Below are 18,269 nucleotides of genomic sequence, written 5' to 3'. Positions count from 1 at the left end.
GAATCGTGCAGTGTTTGTCTTTTTGTAACTGACCTATTTCTCTCTGCGTCTTGTTCTCAGGGTTCATCCCTGTTGAGCACGTGTCAGTTTTTTCCTTCTCAAGGCTGAATAATAGTCCACACTTTGTGTGTTTATCTGTCGATTGACGTTGTTTGCTTTCACTTTTTAGCTATTGGAAATAACGCTGCTGTGACCCTGGCTATACAAGTATCAGTTCCAGGTCTCTGCTTTCAGTTCCTTAGCTATATACCCCGTAGCCCATAAAACTGTTTAAAGTTTCATAACATTTCAGCCTCATGTCATCCCTAAAAAGGCTTCCACTAGCCTAAAATTACAGAAGGAGTTTATACTTCTACTCCCAAGTGAAAAGCCAGTGCTAATTAATGAACGATCTGGGAATCCCCACGTTCATCGGAGGTGCATGGTACATTTATCCTATCTTAAATTATCATTCTATATAAGTCTGTTTCTTGACCTTCTGTACTATTCATTTATTTAGTTACCTCTTCCTGCACCATTACAGGTGTTTAATTGTAGTATTCTACTGTGTTTTGATGACTGGTGATGAGTTTCTCATATTCTCCTTCAGAAGTCTCTTTTTTCCTCCACATACCTATTTTTCAAACAATTTAAACTCCGTTTATAAAAAAATTCATTGAAAATTGAAATATAATGACACTAAATTTGTGAATAATCTTGGGGGAGAATAGATAGATTTACAATATTGAGTCTTTTCCTGTAATAATAAGAGCTAACAGTTTTGTGTGTTTTCTGTATGCCAACCATTGTAATAAACCATTCTCTTGTATCCCTTTTGGTGAAGCAGGCTTAGTTGAAGAGCCTGCTCAGACTCATGCCTTAAGTGGTAGAGCAGGGCTTTTTTAAATTATTTTAATTGGAGGCTAATTACAGTATTGTGGTGGTTTTTGCCATATATTGACATGAATCAGCCATGGGTGTTCATGTGTCCCCCACCCCAAAACCCTCTCCCACCTCCCTCCCCATCCCATCCCTCAGGGTTGTCCCAGTGCACCCGCTTTGAGTGCCCTGTTTCATGCATTGAACTTGGATTGGTCATCTATTTCACATATGGTAATATACATGTTTCAGTGCTATTCTCTCAAATAATCCCACCCTCGCCTTCTCCCACAGAGTCCAAAAGTCTGTTCTTTATATCCATGTCTCTTTTGCTGTCTTGCATATAGGGTCGTTGTTACCGTCTTTCTAAATTCCATGCTAAGTCACTTCAGTTGTGTCCGACTCTGTGCGACCCCATGGACTGCAGCCTACCAGGCTCCTCCGTCCATGGGATTTTCCAGGCAAGAGTACTGGAGTGGGTTGCCATTGCCTTCTCCATCTAAATTCCATATATATGCATTAATATACTATATTGGTATTTTTCTTTCTGACTTACTTCACTCTGTATAATAGGCTCCAGTTTCATCCACCTCATTAGAACTGACTCAAATGTGTTCTTTTTAATAGCTGAGTAATATTCCACTGTGTATATGTACCACAACTTTCTTACCCATTCATCCACCGGTGGACATCTAGGTTGCTTCCATGTCCTAGCTATTGTAAACAGTGCTGCGATGAACGCTGGGGTACACGTGGATGGAGCAGTTTTGAATCAAGAGCTCTGACACTAAAATCTGTGCCATTAACCACCATATGGCACCCCTCATCCATGGAAAGTGCTATATTTCTCTTTATTTGTCCTAATCGTACACACATCAATAAACTAAGTTTCACTATGCTCTTCGGAACCCGTGAATGGGTAGTGATTTTTAAACATCCCCTACATCCTCATCCTTTTCTGTAAATGATTTTGTAAATGGTTGGTTTTATTGTGTCAACTGGATATATAGAGCCCAGTTTTCAGTCAAGCAACAGTCTAGGTGTTGCTGTGAAAATATTTTCTAGATTTGGTAAATATTTAAATCAGTAGACTTTGAGTAAAACAGATTATCCTCCATAATGTGGGTGGGCTTCATCCAATCAGTTGAAGACGTTAAGAAAGAAGACCAAGATCCTTTAAAGAAGGAGTTCTGCGTCAGACGGCTGTAACATCACTTCTTCCCACCTCTCTAGCCTGCCGTCCTGTCCTGCAGGTTTCACGCTTGCCATCCCCCACAATTACATGAGTCAGTTTCTTAATAATCACTTCCTTACTCCCACCACCCCATCCAAGTTAGATTTTGTAGTCTACCATTTTAATCATTCTCTCTGTCATACTTGTCTAGCTGCTGTAGTTAAATTGAACTGTCTATCTACTCAACACCTCAGCAGCCAAATGCAGCTAGAGAAAAATGTACAACCATACAGACTAATCTCACTTGAAAATCATGACCACAAACCCCAGGAGGACCCTAAATGCCATTTGGCAACATTTCCTTATTTCTCTGGTCAACTGACTTACCCACTCTCCAAGACAATTGCAGTATTTCATGCTCTTTCCACCTTCTTTACTCTCAGCTGATGACTTCACTGCTTATTTCATTTAAATTAAAAAAAAAAATTGAAGAGAATGTTCTCATCCTTCCACTACCACTGTTCATCTCCCTCCTATTACATGGAATGGGACTGAATTGCCCATGTCCCTGTCTGAGGTCAAACCTTCCACTGTGTGCTGAAACCCATGCTCTTCTATGAAAGGACTTTGCTGTCAGAATTGTCTTCTGTTCTGTCTCTTCGGTTTTTTTTTTTTACCTACTTTCATTCCAGTCAGCATACGAATATGCTGTAATATTTTCCAGCTCTTAGCCATTTGAATCAAGGAGAACTAGTGAGATACTTCAATATTGTCTCTGTTAACTGTCCACCATATTGTACCATGATGTTCCCATCGTGCTCTCAGCCTGGGGGGTTATGTCATTTTAAATCAGCTTCCAAAGTAATTTATCACTTTTAAGAGGCTAACAAATAACGAAGCAAGCAAGAGCTATGATGTTTCAGTTCACATTCATTCTGACCTGCTCTCCTATCTGTGGGTATCAAAGCAGTAATGCAGCAGGGCTTCCCTGGCGGTCCAGTGGTTGATAGTTCTCGTTCCATTGCAGGGGGCATGGGTTCAATCCCTGGTCTGGAACCTGAGATCCTAAATGCTGCGTGACATGGTCAACCAAAAAAAAAAAGCAGTTTTTTGCATTTTCTAAGTTATTCATTCTGCAGTGAACTTGAGGGTAGAGACCGTGTGTTACTCTTCTTTTTATTCCCAGAGCTTGGTACATAGTAATTACAGTACTTTAAAAAGGTTTCTTGGACTTAACCTGAGGTTCCCCTAGGACCTGTCATTCTGAAACAGTTTCTTCCTCCACTGTGTCATCTTGTTCGTGGCTGCTGCTTGCAGGATGGAGAAGTATGCATGCAGGGTTCTGCATTGCTCAGGTGTCTTGACAGGTCTCCCTGGCCAGTTGGGTGGCAAGTGAGAGTCACAGAGCATCCACAATGGTTCAGAACAAGAGTATCAGTATGAGAAAGAAGGCTGGGGCAGGCCTGCCTTCTCCTTGGTCATGCCTGCAATCTGTTACTGAAAGTAGTGAAATGTGTTAATAGTTCTTTGTCTTTGTGGTTTAGCCTTGGCATCAGGTTGCATGGATTTGTATTTTACATCCTGCTTTTCAGCTGTGTGACTTTGGGGAAATTACTTAACTTCTCTGTGCTAGTGTTTCTTTCTAAAATGGGAGTAGGATTTCCCTGGCCATTCAGTGGTTAAGACTCCATGATTCCAATACAGAGGATGCCGGTTCCATCCCTTGTAAAGGCACTAAGATTCCACATGCCAAATGGTCAAAAAATAAATAAAACGGGAGTAGTACTGTACTTGGCTCATAGGGTTTTATAAGGATCATATGAGTCAGTTTATATAAGATGCATAGAATGATACCTGGCACATGATCAGCACTAGAAAGTGTTAGCTGTTGTTATTGCTTGTGTTGTTATTTGCAGGATTGTAAAAGCTAAGTGAGCTTCCATTTGTATACTTTCAGTAGTTGCAACACCTAACAGCTTGATTTTCGGGATTTCTTCACTTTATCTGAAGGAGAGTTAGTCCACAGAGCAAAGTGCTACCCCAGTCGAAGCATTAAAAGCAGGTTGTGGTAGATGCAGAGAACAAACTAGTGGCTACCCGTCAGGAAGGGGTCGAGCAATAGAGAGGTAGGGGAGTGGGTACGAACTACTGGGTGTAAGACAGGCTCAAGGATATAATTGTATAACATGGAGAATATAGTCAATATTTTATAACAACTGTAAATGGAAAACCAACTTGTAAAATTGTATAAAAAATTAATAATTTAGATCTTATTCAAGTGGGCTGTTGTACATTTGACATCGTCTCCAAGATCTCTGTCATACTAAATATATAAAATTGGGGTTAATTGTGTAGCCTTTTTTATCCCCTTGGGTGTTAGAGTTGACAGCTAGTCTTCAGCCTTTCTGCCACATGAACTTAATGGAAGTAATTTATAAGTCTTGAAGTATTTATGGAAACTAAAACAGTTTAGCTTGAGATTGGTTTGTATACCATAGCATTATTGTAATTTCTAACTCACTGTCCAGCACTGAGTTAAATGAACCACCAGATAAGGTTAACATGTTCATTGTCTCCAGCAGTCCTCAGTTATAATCTGTTGTGTGTATTGCAATCTGCTGAATAGTATTAAAAGAGTTGTCTGGTTGAAGTACCGTGGAAGTTTCTAGTTTCTAAAAGGAACACATCTTGTAGACTTTCCCTCTCCTTCACATTTGAAGGTTAGTTATAGTTCACAGGGTAGGAGGTCTCTACATTGCTAAACTATGTAAGATGGGCATGTCATGCAGCTTTTAGGCAAAGAGTAATGATGGCTGTTTTTACTTGTGATGGTACGTGATAGGTCACCAAAATTTCACACTTAAAAAAACGATAAACTAATATTAATGATTTCCATCTTATTCAAAAAAACGATAAACTAATATTAATGATTTCCATCTTATTCTGAAGTTGTTCAGGACACTGCAAGACTATGTAAAGAAAATCAAAGCCACATGAGACTATCTATTAGGAAGTAGTCGTGTGATTTAAAAAAGCAGTAGATGAAGGCTAAGAAACCCGGGCTCTATGTACGACTTAGCCACTTATTATGTGGCCTTGGGTGCAGATTACTTGCTTGAATATCCCAAAAGTGATTTACATATTTTGTGTGGACTATTATGAAAGACCAAGTAAGTGAAAGGATGTGTTAGAGTGACATCCAAAAAATGAGTTACTTATGATATATACACATGTTGGTTTTAACAATTATCAAATTGTGATTGATTGTTTACATTCTTAATGAGTTCTTTATGGACAGGGACTGTGATTTGATCATCCTTAGATCTCTGGTGTCTAGCAGAGTCCCTGACACATACATTTTATTAGTCAAAGTTGTCTAACTTTATTTATAGCTTTGCAGGTAAGTAAAAGTTTTAAATAAGATTTAAACTGAGATGCAATTTAGGGGAACCGTCTAGAATCATTTCTCAATTTTATCCTGGGCTTCCCTTCTGGCTCAGCTGGTAAAGAATCCACCCGCAGTGCAGGAGACCTGGGTTCAATCCCTGGGTTGGGAAGATCCCCTGGAGAAGGGAATGGCTACCCACTCCAGTAATCTGACCTGGAGAATTCCATGGACTGTATAGTCCATGGGGTCACAAAGAGTCAAACACAACTGAGCAACTTTCACTTTCAACTAAGATATACATTTTATATAATACTTATTAAACTCACATGTAACTGAAACCAGATATTTAGGAAACACTTCGGTGTGTATGTGATATCCTCTGAAAAGTTCTATTCCACTATGCTTTGTGCGTTAAGTCACTTCAGTCAAGTCCAAATCTTTGCAGCCCTACGGACTGTAGCTCACCAGGCTCCTCTGTCTGTGGGATTCTCCAGGCAAGAATAGTGAAGTGGGTTGCCATGCCCTCCTCCAGGGGATCTTCCCAACCCAGGGATTGAACCCAAGTCTCTTGTGTTTCCTGCATTGGTAGGTGGGTTCTTTACAACTGGCACCACCTGAGAAGCCCACATTATGTTTCATTGAGTTAAAATAATACTAGCACAGCCCACTGAAGTGATCTCAGGATTTTTTAATGAGTTTTACACCTTCAGTTTAAAAGATAACTTTTCAAGAATGCAATCTCCAAGAGAACAGAAACTTGCTTATGTTTGAGTCTGTATTGCTAGTTCTAATGTGTCGTAGGTGTTCAATAAATATGTCTTGAATGAGTAAGAGTGGCGATCCTCTTCCCATGTTGTTGTTCAGTCGATAAGTAGTGTCCAACTCTGCAATCCCATAAACTGCAGCACACCAGGCTTCCCTGTCTTTCACTATCTCCTGAGTTTGCTCAAACCCATGTCCATTGGGTCAGTGAGGCCATCCAACCATCTCATCCTCTGTCGTCCCCTTCTCCTCTTGCCCTCAATCTTTCCCTGCATCAGGGTCTTTTCTAATCAGTTGGCTCTTTGCATCAGGTGGCCAAAGTATTGGAGCTTCAACTTCAACATCAGTCCTTCCAATGAATATTCAGGACTGATTTCCTTTAGGATTGACTGGTTTGACCTCCTTGCTAAGGAATTCTCAAGAATCTTTTCCAACACCACAATTTAAAAGCATCAATTCTTTGGCACTAAGCATTCTTAATGGTCCTACTCTCACATCCATACATGACTACTGGAAAAATCATAGTTTTGACTATATGGACCTTTATCGGCAAAGTGATGCCTCTGCTTTTTAATATGCTGTCTAGGCTTGTCATAGCTTTTCTTCCAAGGAACACGCATCTTTTAATTTCATGACTGCAGTCACCATCTGGAGTGATTTTGGAGCCCAAGAAAATAAAGTCTGTCACTATTTCCATTTTTTCCCCCATCTATTTGCCATGAAGTGATAGAACTGTATAACATGATCTTCTTTTTATGAATGTTGAGTTTGGAGTTTTAAGCCACTGTTTCACTCTCCTCTTACACTTTTATCACAAGGCTCTTTAGTCCTTTGCTTTCTGCCATAAAGGTGGTGTCATCTGTGTATCTGAGGTTATTGATGTTTCTCCCGGCAATCTTGACTCCAGTTTGTGCTTCATCCAGCCTGGCATTTCACATGATGTACTCTGCATAGAAGGTAAAGAAGAAGGGTGACAATAACCAGTCTTGATGTACTCCTTCCCAATTTGGAACCAGTCTATTTCAAGTCCGGTTCTAACTTGACCTGTCCAGTTGCTTCTTGACCTGCATACAGGTTTCTCAGGAGGCAGGTAAGGTGGTCTGTTATTCCTGTTTCTTTAAGAATTTTCCATAGTTGTGATCCACACAGTCAAAGGCTTTAACATAGTCAATGAAGCAGAAACAGATGGGGGTTTTTGGAATTCCATTGCTTTTTCCCATGCTTTTCCCCATGAGTCACATTTAAGGACAGAACAAAGGAAAAAGGATTACATATTCCTTGCTACATTTCAGCTGATCAAGAATTTGAATGATCTAAGTATAATACAATACACTAAGCAACATGGAGGGTACAGAATTAAGTAAGGCTTTGTCTCAGATCTCATGCAGTTTTAGAACCCAATCCAGGAGGATAGTCAAATACAAATAGGCTCCTTACAAGGAGTTTCAATGTTTTACCAAAATATTTCACACAACTAAATTAAGTGCTTGCTAGGAGAGATTTGCCAAGAACTTGGTTTTCCGATATAGTTGTGGTTCAGGACCAAGAACTGGTAGTACCCTGTCCCATCTGCTAGTAGAGTCAAACTGTGGATCATATAACGTAGGTTTAGTCTTGAAAATATTCATGGCGCATTTGGTTCACTGTTGATTTGACTTTTAAAAATCTATTCTCCTTTAAATAACTTAATTCAGAGTCATCTTATATCTAGCTTGTTGTGGGTTTTAGAAATTGGATCTTTTGGTAAACATAGTAATTTGTTTTTGAGAATTAGTTTGCCTAATCGATAAAGAGGAGGAAGCTTCAGCCCTGTCTAAAATACATGTCACCACATTTTCTTTGCTTATTAGATTATCATGTCAGTATAAATATATTATCATGCCAGTATATCATGTCAGGCATATTCACACTCATGCCATCAGGACAGTACTTAGGAGCGTTTAAGACTCAGTACAGTCCCTAAGAAGGCCAGTCTGAGGCTAACTTCAGGTTTTATCAGGAAGGTGCAGTCCAGATAGTTATATTGAAGCAAACGTAAACTGAGACTGTCCCAGCAAACAAGGAGGTTTGGCCGTAGCTTTTGTGCATGTGTTCATTTTGGCTACACTGTCAGTCTTGGGCTAACTTTAAATTTTATCATCAGAACTGAGACTTGAGAGTAAAACACTATGAACTAAAAGATTACTGACAAATCTTTCATAATCAGGAGCTATTACATACTCCAAAAGATGAGGCTTCATACCTTAATTACTGTTATCAACAATTTATACGTAATTTTGAAAATGTTTTTGATATGTAGATAATTTTTTTTTTCCCCTAAGACAGAGAAAGTCAGCCATGTGCTCATCAGATAATATTTTCTGGTAGTGAAGAGATTGGACATTTTCTTAGTAATAAAATAGCATCTATACCATATAATTCTTATAATATAAAGTAAATTAACAGACATAGATGGGTATTCATGATTTCATCTAAAAAAATACTGGAAAATCTCAGTTCATTTGGTGCAATTTTATTGTCTCTGGTTTATGACCAGCCTGTTGTTAAAGCACCATAGAAAGCATTTAAATATGATTTACTGTTAAGTAGCATTTGTGGTAAGATTATCTTAGAATATATCCATTGGTACCAAAAAGACCTCATAAGGTAGTTTAACAGTGTGAACATCAAGGACACTTTTATATGAGAAGGCACTATAATAATTACCCGAGTCTCTACTTGTCACAGTTTATTTTGGATTTTTAACTCAGTAATTGAAATATCTTGTCCTAAACACCTTTTGGGGGGAATAAAGTCAATTACTTTTAATGCCACGAACACTGATTCTAGTTTTTAGGGGAAACAGTCATACTTTATACTTATATCATTTAATATGCCTTTTAAGGAAATCAGACCCAGATTCTAAGTGATTATATTAAATGTTTTAAGTTCCAGACTAGGGAGATAGCATTTATCATAGTTGTTGCTTTCAAGCAGGAAGCATAACATTTTATTAAGTTGATAAAACAAATCACTGACTAAAATGAAGTTTAATGAAAGTTCTCTATCAGAAGAACTTACCATTTTAACATATGACTGTAATATAGTACAGTCAGTTCAGTTGTGTAAATAATGCTTTAGAAATAATAAGTGGAAATATTTAGGCCAATTTTTTGCATTGAAGCAAGATTGAGTTCAAAAGTAGCTGCAGTTATTTATGTATTCATTGCTTTCCCATATATTTCAAGATGATGATTTTTCTGTGAATTGTTTCCTCTTTTTATGTTAATACTCTGGAATATTTTGATAAGCCTTCTAACCCTCAGTGACACTGGCAGGCATCAGAGGGGGTTAAGCATGTTCTAGTAGTCCTTCCTTGGCCCTCTTCTCGTTTACTTGCCATCTCTGTGGACTTAAGATGTTCAAGGCTGTAAGGTCCTAACACCAAAGTGAGATTAGTTCTCCAGTCCTCTGCTCATGTCCTTCTTGAAAATATAAGAACCCCATAAAACCACTGCCTTACAGAGACCTTTTACTCAGATCCGTACTTCTCAAGAAGATAAATCATTGCTTATAGGCATCTTAAAGCAGAGTCGAATTAACTCTGCCATTGTTTGCCATCCAGTTTAGTGAGTCACTGCTCTTGGTAATGTGGCATAACTCCCAAATCTTGAAGGTTCTGAGAATTAACAGATAGCCAGAACCAGTCTGCTATTTACATGTGCATCCAGCCCTTTATCAGTCTGTAGAACAGAGTATGAGGGAAGAATCCTACCAATATGTGTTTGCTACGACTAACGCTTGATGTTTGCTGTAGGTCAAGCACTCTGCTAAGTACTTTATACATACTAATGTATTTCATTCTCGTAGTAGTCCTCTGTGGAAGACTCTGTTCATTATCCCCATTTTGTAAATAAGGACAGAGAGGATAGGTATCTTTCCCCAGGTCACACAAGTAGTAGATAGTGAAGTGAGAATTTGAACCAAGGGTGTGAATTGGAATCAGTGTCTCTTTTTGAGTCATTGGGAACCTTTACAAGTTATCAGATGTCAGGGTCAGGGAGGGATAGATTGGGAGTTTGGGATTAACATATACACTCTATTTAAAATAGATAGCCAACACAGACCTACTGTGTACCATAGGGAACTCAGTATTGTGTAAAATAACCTAAGTGGGAAAATAATTTGAAAAAGAATAAATACTTATATGGGTATAACTGAATCACTTTGCAGTACACCTGTAACTAACCCATCATTGTTAATCAACTATACTCCAATATAAAATAAAAATTAAATTTTTAAAAAGTTACCAAATATCTGTGAAGAAACCAAGGCAAAGAACCCCCATCTCCTCACACTCAGCCCAGTGTCTTTCCACTATAGTTCAAATGCGTCCACATTGTTCATTGAAATGCTTGGATCAGCCTTTTTCTATCCAAGCAGTAAACTCTGAAGTAAATTCTAAGATGATAGAAACAATATTCTTGTGATCCAAACTGGAACACAGAGATGTTGTGAGCTTTCCTGTTGGATCCTAAGGGAACAATAGTGTTAGATGAAGCTGACCAAATAGCTTAGGAGATGGTTGACATGGACATGTTGTGGTAACTCTGCTGTTGTTTCATGGTTTGAGAGAGACTGTTTTGTGGTAGCAGCTGGCTCATTTATTGTTTTCCTTTGGTATATTGGGAAGAGTTTGAGAAGAATCACATTGTAAACCAACTTTCAAATGAAAGCATCTGATCTTCATATAATCCCTCAGGGATTATGTGGTTGTCAGCGTTGGGTAAACTTGAACATAAAGCTTCCTTTGGTGGCTCACCCCCAGTGTTCCGTGTCGCTCCGCCCTCACATGCCCTGCGTGGTAAACTTTCTCTGCAGGGCTGGCCCAGTGTCATTATGTGTAAACCTCTTCATCCCAGCTTCTGCAGTTGTCTCAGAGCAGCGTATTCAACTAGTCTCTGAATACTGGTTATACTCTCAGACTTGGACCCAACTCTAGAAATAAAAGTGGTCTTTTCCCAATTCAAATAAAAAGCTAAGCCTTTAAATAAAATTGTCCTCTTTCCCCAAGTATGTAAGTTTAAAACTTTTGGCATCTGCTGCTACTTAGACAACAAAATCAATGAAGACATATCCAACAGAAATTAACAAAAATCTTGCTAACATCCAGTCATGTCTAATTCAGCAGCTTGGTTTGTTTGTTTGTTTTTCATGGATACATGTTCTTGGCTGTGATTTCATGTTGCATATTTATAATACATCTTCTGTTGGAAAATATCAATGTTTTATGGTTCTACAAAAGCATGAATTTCCACATAGTGAATTTGAGAAGCTCTGTTGAGCTTTGTGAGAAGATGTTTATTCCACAGATACCGTGTGAAATGTTTCAGCAGTGGTACGTAAATAATTTTTTAAAGACAAAGGGTGGAAATCAAGTTAGAGGAGCATCGAGAAACACTGCTATTAAAAATCTTAAACTGTGAGACAATAATATTACTCAACATGAGTAAGTCGCCACAGCTAGTCATTTTAGGGGGAGTTTCACAACTAAAATCATTCAGTAAAAGATTAAGTCCTCAAATACAGTCAGCTCTCCGTATCCACAGATGCCTTTACCATGCCATTTCAAATAAGGGTCTAGAGCATCTCGGACTGGGGAGTCTGGGGGGTCGGGGGGCGGTTCTGGAACCAGTCCCTTGCAGATACCGAGAGACCGCTATGTGTGTTTTGTTTGTTTACAGTTATATCATGCATCTCCACTTAAAATAGGCATCCTCCATATTGTCTGCATAGCCTTGGCAGGACTTTGAGGCAGAAGGACTCGATAAGGTTTGCTGACCTTGAATTAAACGCTCGTCTCCTGCAGGCAGCCTGCCCAGTTTTTAAAGAGTAATAAGCCTTCCAGGCGTGTTCTCTAATAATAGAGCAAGGAAGCCCTAACAGAAACAGGAACATTTGGAGAGCATTTCTCACTCTGACGGACTCTCTGTGGAATTTTTACCCTCTTTTTCTTTGGAGTCCATTCAGAAAAAAAATTTTTTAAATCACACCAAGGAGAAAGATCGAATTTACTTAATTAATTTCTTCAGTAATGTGCTGCTGTTCATAGATGAGAGGTGACTGACCAAAATACATATATATATATATTTAGAGTTTGGGGTTTTATTTTTTTGTTTTCTGTTTTTGGGAGGCATGCCATGCAGCTTGTGGGATATCAGTTCCCTGACCAGGGATTGAACCTGTGCCCTCAGCAGTGAAAGCAAAAAGTCCTAACCAATAGACTGCCAGGGACTTGCCAGTTTTTTCCTGTTCTTGATATGTTTTTTGTTTATAGTCTGTTTTTCACATGTTTTTGAAGGCAGCTGTCTGAAATTAGGAAGGCAATCTGTAATTTGAGGAATAACCTGGTTAAAGGTTTTTGACTAGGAAAGGGGTCTGGCAGGCTACAGTCCATGGGATTGCAAAGAATCAGACATGACTTAATGACCAGACAACAAGAGTTCAAGAACTAATCGGACCATCTTTTGAGTTTTTCATTAGAAATGCTTTAAGGTAGCTAATAGTCTTTTCACTTTGGGGGGTGTGGGCATCAAGTCCCATACTTATAATATGTATATTTTATTTCTCTTTTACTAAAGTTTATATTTTGGATTATTTCATAGAAGAAGGACAGGAAAATGGAAACTTTTTTGTCCAAGAATTTCTTGGTTCTCACTTTGCTAACAGAGAGGAAACTTTGTTATAATGCCAAATTACACTTTTTTAAAGGAACAAAGTATGTATTCTGTCTGAACAAAATTTTGTCCTTGGAGGATTCATGATATTTATAGAAGAGTTTTTGTTTATGTTTGCCAACTGTGGAAATTGTTTACTCTTTACCATTTGGTACAAGTTAGTAGATCTTTTACTTCTATTCCTAGCAGGCACCCCATTCCAGTACTCTTGCCTGGAAAATCCCATGGATGGAGGAACCTGGTAGGCTGCAGTCCATGGGGTCACCAAGAGTCGGACACGACTGAGCAACTTCACTTTTACTTTCCACTTTCATGCATTGGAGAAGGCAATGGCAACCCACTCCAGTGTTCTTGCCTGGAGAATCCCAGGGACGGGGGAGCCTGGTAGTCTGGGGGGTCTATGGGGTCACACAGAGTTGGACACGACTGAAGCGACTTAGCAGCAGCATTTTTTAGACAGTTTTATTGAGACATAGTTCACTTATCATTCAGTTTGCCCTTTGTGTACAATTCAGTGGATTTTCGGGCGTTCACAGAATTGTACAGCTATCATCCCGTTCAATATTAGTCATTTTTCATCATCTCAGAAAGAAATCCCATACCCATTAGCGATCACTCCCGATTTCTCTGCACACCTCCCAGTCATAAGTAGCCACTAATCTATTTTCTGTCTGTATAAATTTACCTATTTTAGGCATTTCATATAAATGGAATCATACACTGTGATTGACTTATTTCATCTGGCATAATGTTTTCAAGAGTCATTCAGTTGCTGCATGCATCAGGAACTTCTCTCCTTTTTGTTGAGAAATAATGTAATAAAGGTATGCCACACTGTTTATCTGTTCACTAGCTGAGGAACGTTGGGGTTGTTTCCACTTCGGGCCTATAGTAAATAATACTGCTATGAACATTGATGGCAACTTTTTATATGTGTTTTCATGTGTTTGAGCATAAACCCAGGAGTGAAACCCTTTCCATTATTCTTGCCTGGAGAATCCCCATGGACAGAGCCCGGTGGGCTACAGTCCATGGGGTCACAAAGAGCTGGACACAACTGAGCAACTAAGCAGCAGCAGTGTAGTAACTCTGGGCTTAATGTATTTGAGGAACCACCGAACTTTTCCAAAACTGCTGTAACATTTTACGTATGTACAATGGAATATTATTCAGTGATTAAAAAAGAATGAGATGCCATTTACAGCAACATGATGGACCTGGAGATTATCATACTGAGTGAAGTCAGACAAAGACAAGTATCACTTGTATTATATACAGAGTATTATATATGTGTGTGTGTGTGTACATGTATTATATACAGAATCTAAAAAAAATATGAAATATATTTACAAAACAAACAGAGAATGAACTTATGGTTACCAGGGGGCAAAGGTGGAGGAATAGATTGGAAGTTTAGGATTGATATGTCACACTGCTATGTTTAAAACAGATAACCAACAAGCAGGTGGCTCAGTGGTAAAGAATCTGCCTGCCAGTGGAGGAGACAAAGGTTTGATCCCTGATCCTGGATCCTTATATTCTTAGTTTGAGTGTTTTGATCATGAAAGCATTGGATTCTTTGTCCTTTCTTCTAGAGATGTGGTATATTACATTAATTGATTTGGGGAGATACTAAATTCATCTTCTGTTCCTAGAATAAATATCACTTGGTCATGATGTATGTTCCTTTTTACATGTTGCCAAATTCCGTTTGCTATTATTTTGTTGAGGATTTTTGAATCTGTACTCATAGGAGATTGATCTGTAGTTTTCTTATGATGTCTTTATCTGGTTTTGGTGTCCCAATTAATGCTGGCCTCATAGAGTGACTTGGGGAATGTTCCCTTTTCTTCTGTCTTTTGATAAGTTTGTGAAGAATTAATGTTTTTATGTAAGTACTTGGTGTGTGGATGCTCAGTAGCTTCAGTTGTGTTGGATTCTTTGCAACCCGATGGGCTGTAGCCCACCAGGCTCTTCTGGGATTCTCCAGACGAGAATACTGGAGTGGGTTACCATGCCCTCCTCCAGGGGATCTTCCCAATCCAGGGATCAAATCCACATCTCTTGCATCTCCTGCATTGGCAGGCGGGTTCTTTACCACTAGCACCAAATCACCTGGTTGTAGGCTTTTCTTTCAGGATAGCTTTAAAATGACCAATTCATTATCTTTTCTTCATTCTCATTAATTACAGATCTATTCAAATTTTCTATCTTTTCTTGATTCAGCCTCAGTACTCTGTCTTCCCAGGAATTTATTCTCTTCATTTCAGTTATCCAATTTGTTAGTGTACAGTTACTCATAGTATTCTTTATAATTGTTTTTTTAAGGTCAGTAGAAATATCTAGTTATAGATCTGTAACTAGTAAATAGTTACTTTAACCCAGAAAATAACTCTTACCTTTGGGGCCCTTTCTAGGGATAGAAGATACTTGAAATGCAAAGAACTGTTGAGTCCCTCATTGTTAAACATCAGTATTAATTCCTGCCTGGCACAGAATATTGAGACAGAGCCTTTGGGAAACAATGTTAAGAGTGGTTAACGTATGCTTTTAATACTGTTCAAAGAAATATCTCTGGGTTAAGAAATCGTCTTCCTAGAAACTTGCAGGCTTCCATAACCTTGAGCAGAAACCCTTGGCCTGATGTCCAGCTTTCTGTATGTGGAGGTGACACTGCCGCCTGCAGAGCTGTCAGGTTCGTTTTTCATTACAGTCTCAGCAGTTCTTTAGAGCCTTACGTAGTCAGATCTCTTATGGTAAACTTTAAAGGCCTGACCAAATTTTCAGGTGATGGGTTTTCTCTCTCATTTTTAGCTTCTCTCATTTTATTGATTTTCCAATTTATAGAATGTGTCGAAACTTATTCTTTTGTATTTAGAACGTAAAGTCTTGAATGCAGGGAAATTTCAGACCAAAGTAGTATATATAGTATATATACCCAGGCAACATACAGAGTGCTATAGAGGAGATTATTTTCAACTGTGAAAGAGCAGAGACTAAAAGATTTCTGAATCTAGGATTCCCCACTCTGACAAGTACATTCCCATCCTAAACCTGTATTAACTCTTCTGGCCAAAAGTCATTGTGCAGGGTTTTTGTTTTTGTTTTGTCATGAAAACCTTTCTCTCTCTTAATAAAATGTTTAGATTCCCATTATAGAAATCTATTATAAAAGCACTTTGAGAAGGCTATTTACAGGTCAACAAAAGATAAATTGTTAAAATTAATAGTGATATTAAATGTTAAATGCAAATAAATGTTCAATTTACTAAGAGTTTTAAAGTCTTTTGATTATTGCAGACAACTATTATGTATCTCTTTTTCAAAAATATTCTATTTTGAAAGAGAGGCGCTCACACCATAAAAAGAGAAAAGGTAACTTTACATTGGAGCTGTCTGCATCTAGAACAAAAACCTGTAGGTGCCATTGTTAAGGAAGTTAGATAGTAGATCAAATTATTGGTTGTACAGAGTAAGCAATGAGATTTCTCAATTGGAAAAGACAATTTAAGTCCTAGAAGTTGGCTCTCAGGAAACCACTGAACAAATAGATTTGGGTAAACATTTTTCTAATTATAAAAGTTAGTAATATACATAGTTCATAAAATTGAGCAAAAACAATCTTGAAGTGTATGGAGTCAAAAGTGAATATATCTCTTTACACCTTTGTGTTCACACCCCCATGCTATATGTCTCCACTCCCCCAAACTGTTAACAGTTTGATCTGTAATGTTTCAAACTTTCTTTTGTTGTAATTGGTATTTTTGTAATACCAATTCTTTTTTTGTAATTGTTGTAATTGGTAGTTTTGTTTGTTTTGGTTTATATTTAGCATGTAAACATACACACAGGACCTATTTATTTAACTTACAAAAATGTGATCTTGCTACAGGTAATGTATTATGACCTGGTGCCTTTACTTTATGTGTCTTAGGTATATTTTTAGTGCCCTTTTATAGTAACTCATTCTTTTTAGTAGCTGTATGATAGTTCATCATATGGATTTACCATCACTTATGTAACCATTCTCCTACTGGTATTTAGATTGTTTCCAGTTTTTAGTGCTATAGATAACTGAAGTTAATATCCTAGGACATGTCTCTGCGTATGTTCAAGCAGTTCTGTAGACTGCCTTCCAGGAGGTGGAATGGTTGATTAATTGTCATTGATTCACATTTGTGCAGTATCTTCTGACATCCTTACCAACACTAAGTATTAGCAGTGTTTTGTATCTTCGCCAGTCTGATAGATTTAAAAAAAAAAAAAAATACTGGTAGGGAGTTGCCTAGCCATCCAGTGGTTAGACTCTGTGCTCTCACTGATGAGGGCCTGGGTTCAATCCCTGGTTGGATAACTAAGGCCCCACAGCCAAGCAGACAAAAAAAAAAAATGGTAGCTTATTGTTTTAACTAGCATTTTTCTGATTACTAATGAGATTGTTGAGCTTCCCTGGTAAAGGGAAGTAAAGAATCTTCCTACAGTGCAGCAGACCCAGGTTTGATCCTGGGTCAGGAAGATCCCCTGGAGAAGGAAGTATCAACCCACTCCAGTATTCTTGCCTGGGAAATCCATGGACAGAGGAGCCTGGTAGGCTACAGTCCATGGGATTGCAAAGAGTCAGACATGACTGGGCATCTGTCACTTTCCGTTCACTTTGATCTTGACGCAGGAAGGCATTCCATATGTTAGATGGAACAGTCAAAGGCACAGTGATAGGACTGAATGTGCCCTTATCATGGGAATTTCAGAGCTGTAAGGAAAATACCAAGGAATAGGGTTAGAAAGGCCTAAATATTCAGTAAAAGATTCAGGAAATAGTAGCCTCCTATACGTGGATTTGAATTATAAATGAAAAATATACTGAATCTTTTCTTCCCCTCTAGTACTGGATGAACGAATACACCTCTTCCATCGGAATTGGAGTTTTTCATTCAGGAATTGAAGTATATGGCAGAGGTATGTGTGCACACAGTCTAAATACACTTTCTGAAGATTTTTCTCGTTTAAAGGGGTTGCAAAATCATGACTGTAGCTCTTCCCCCTTTTTTTTTAAGTACCATACTTTATTGTAGAAATAGGGGGAAATCTCACCATATTTGTTTATACTGTATTTTGGAAAAATGCCCAAAATTGAATGTATTTGAGGAGAAAGTACTCAAACTACAGACATGTACATTGATTTGGTTATCTTTTATTCTAAATCCTGTGTCTTAAAAAATATTTTCCTTTTGAGATTGTTATACCATGACAGTTTTGCCTTAATCTATATTGACCTTCCTGAGAAACCTTGCACTTTGAAAAGATAGTATGATATAAATAATCATTTTGGTTGGAAAAGGATTGGTGCTGGAACGTCAGTTTTGAAATACCA

General features: G+C 38.2%; 1 protein-coding gene across 3 annotated transcripts in view; it reads left to right on the top strand.

Annotated features, from left to right (window-relative positions):
• DESI2 (desumoylating isopeptidase 2) overlaps nucleotides 1-18,269 on the top strand; it is a 43,422-nt gene that overhangs the window by 10,706 nt on the left and 14,447 nt on the right. For 2 of the 3 annotated variants that reach the window (XM_061382468.1, XM_061382469.1), the window contains exon 2: nucleotides 17,782-17,854. In XM_061382468.1, the coding sequence (XP_061238452.1) occupies nucleotides 17,782-17,854 (73 nt within the window). Of the gene's footprint in view, nucleotides 1-13,258; nucleotides 13,723-17,781; nucleotides 17,855-18,269 lie in introns of those variants that run through there. The other variant, XM_061382467.1, reaches the window with a different exon arrangement.

Source organism: Bos javanicus, chromosome 16 (genome assembly GCF_032452875.1).
Source record: "Bos javanicus breed banteng chromosome 16, ARS-OSU_banteng_1.0, whole genome shotgun sequence".
Classification (NCBI taxonomy): domain Eukaryota; kingdom Metazoa; phylum Chordata; class Mammalia; order Artiodactyla; family Bovidae; genus Bos; species Bos javanicus.
The sequence above is the reverse complement of the archived record's forward strand: the minus strand, read 5'-3'. Positions and strand labels throughout refer to the sequence as shown.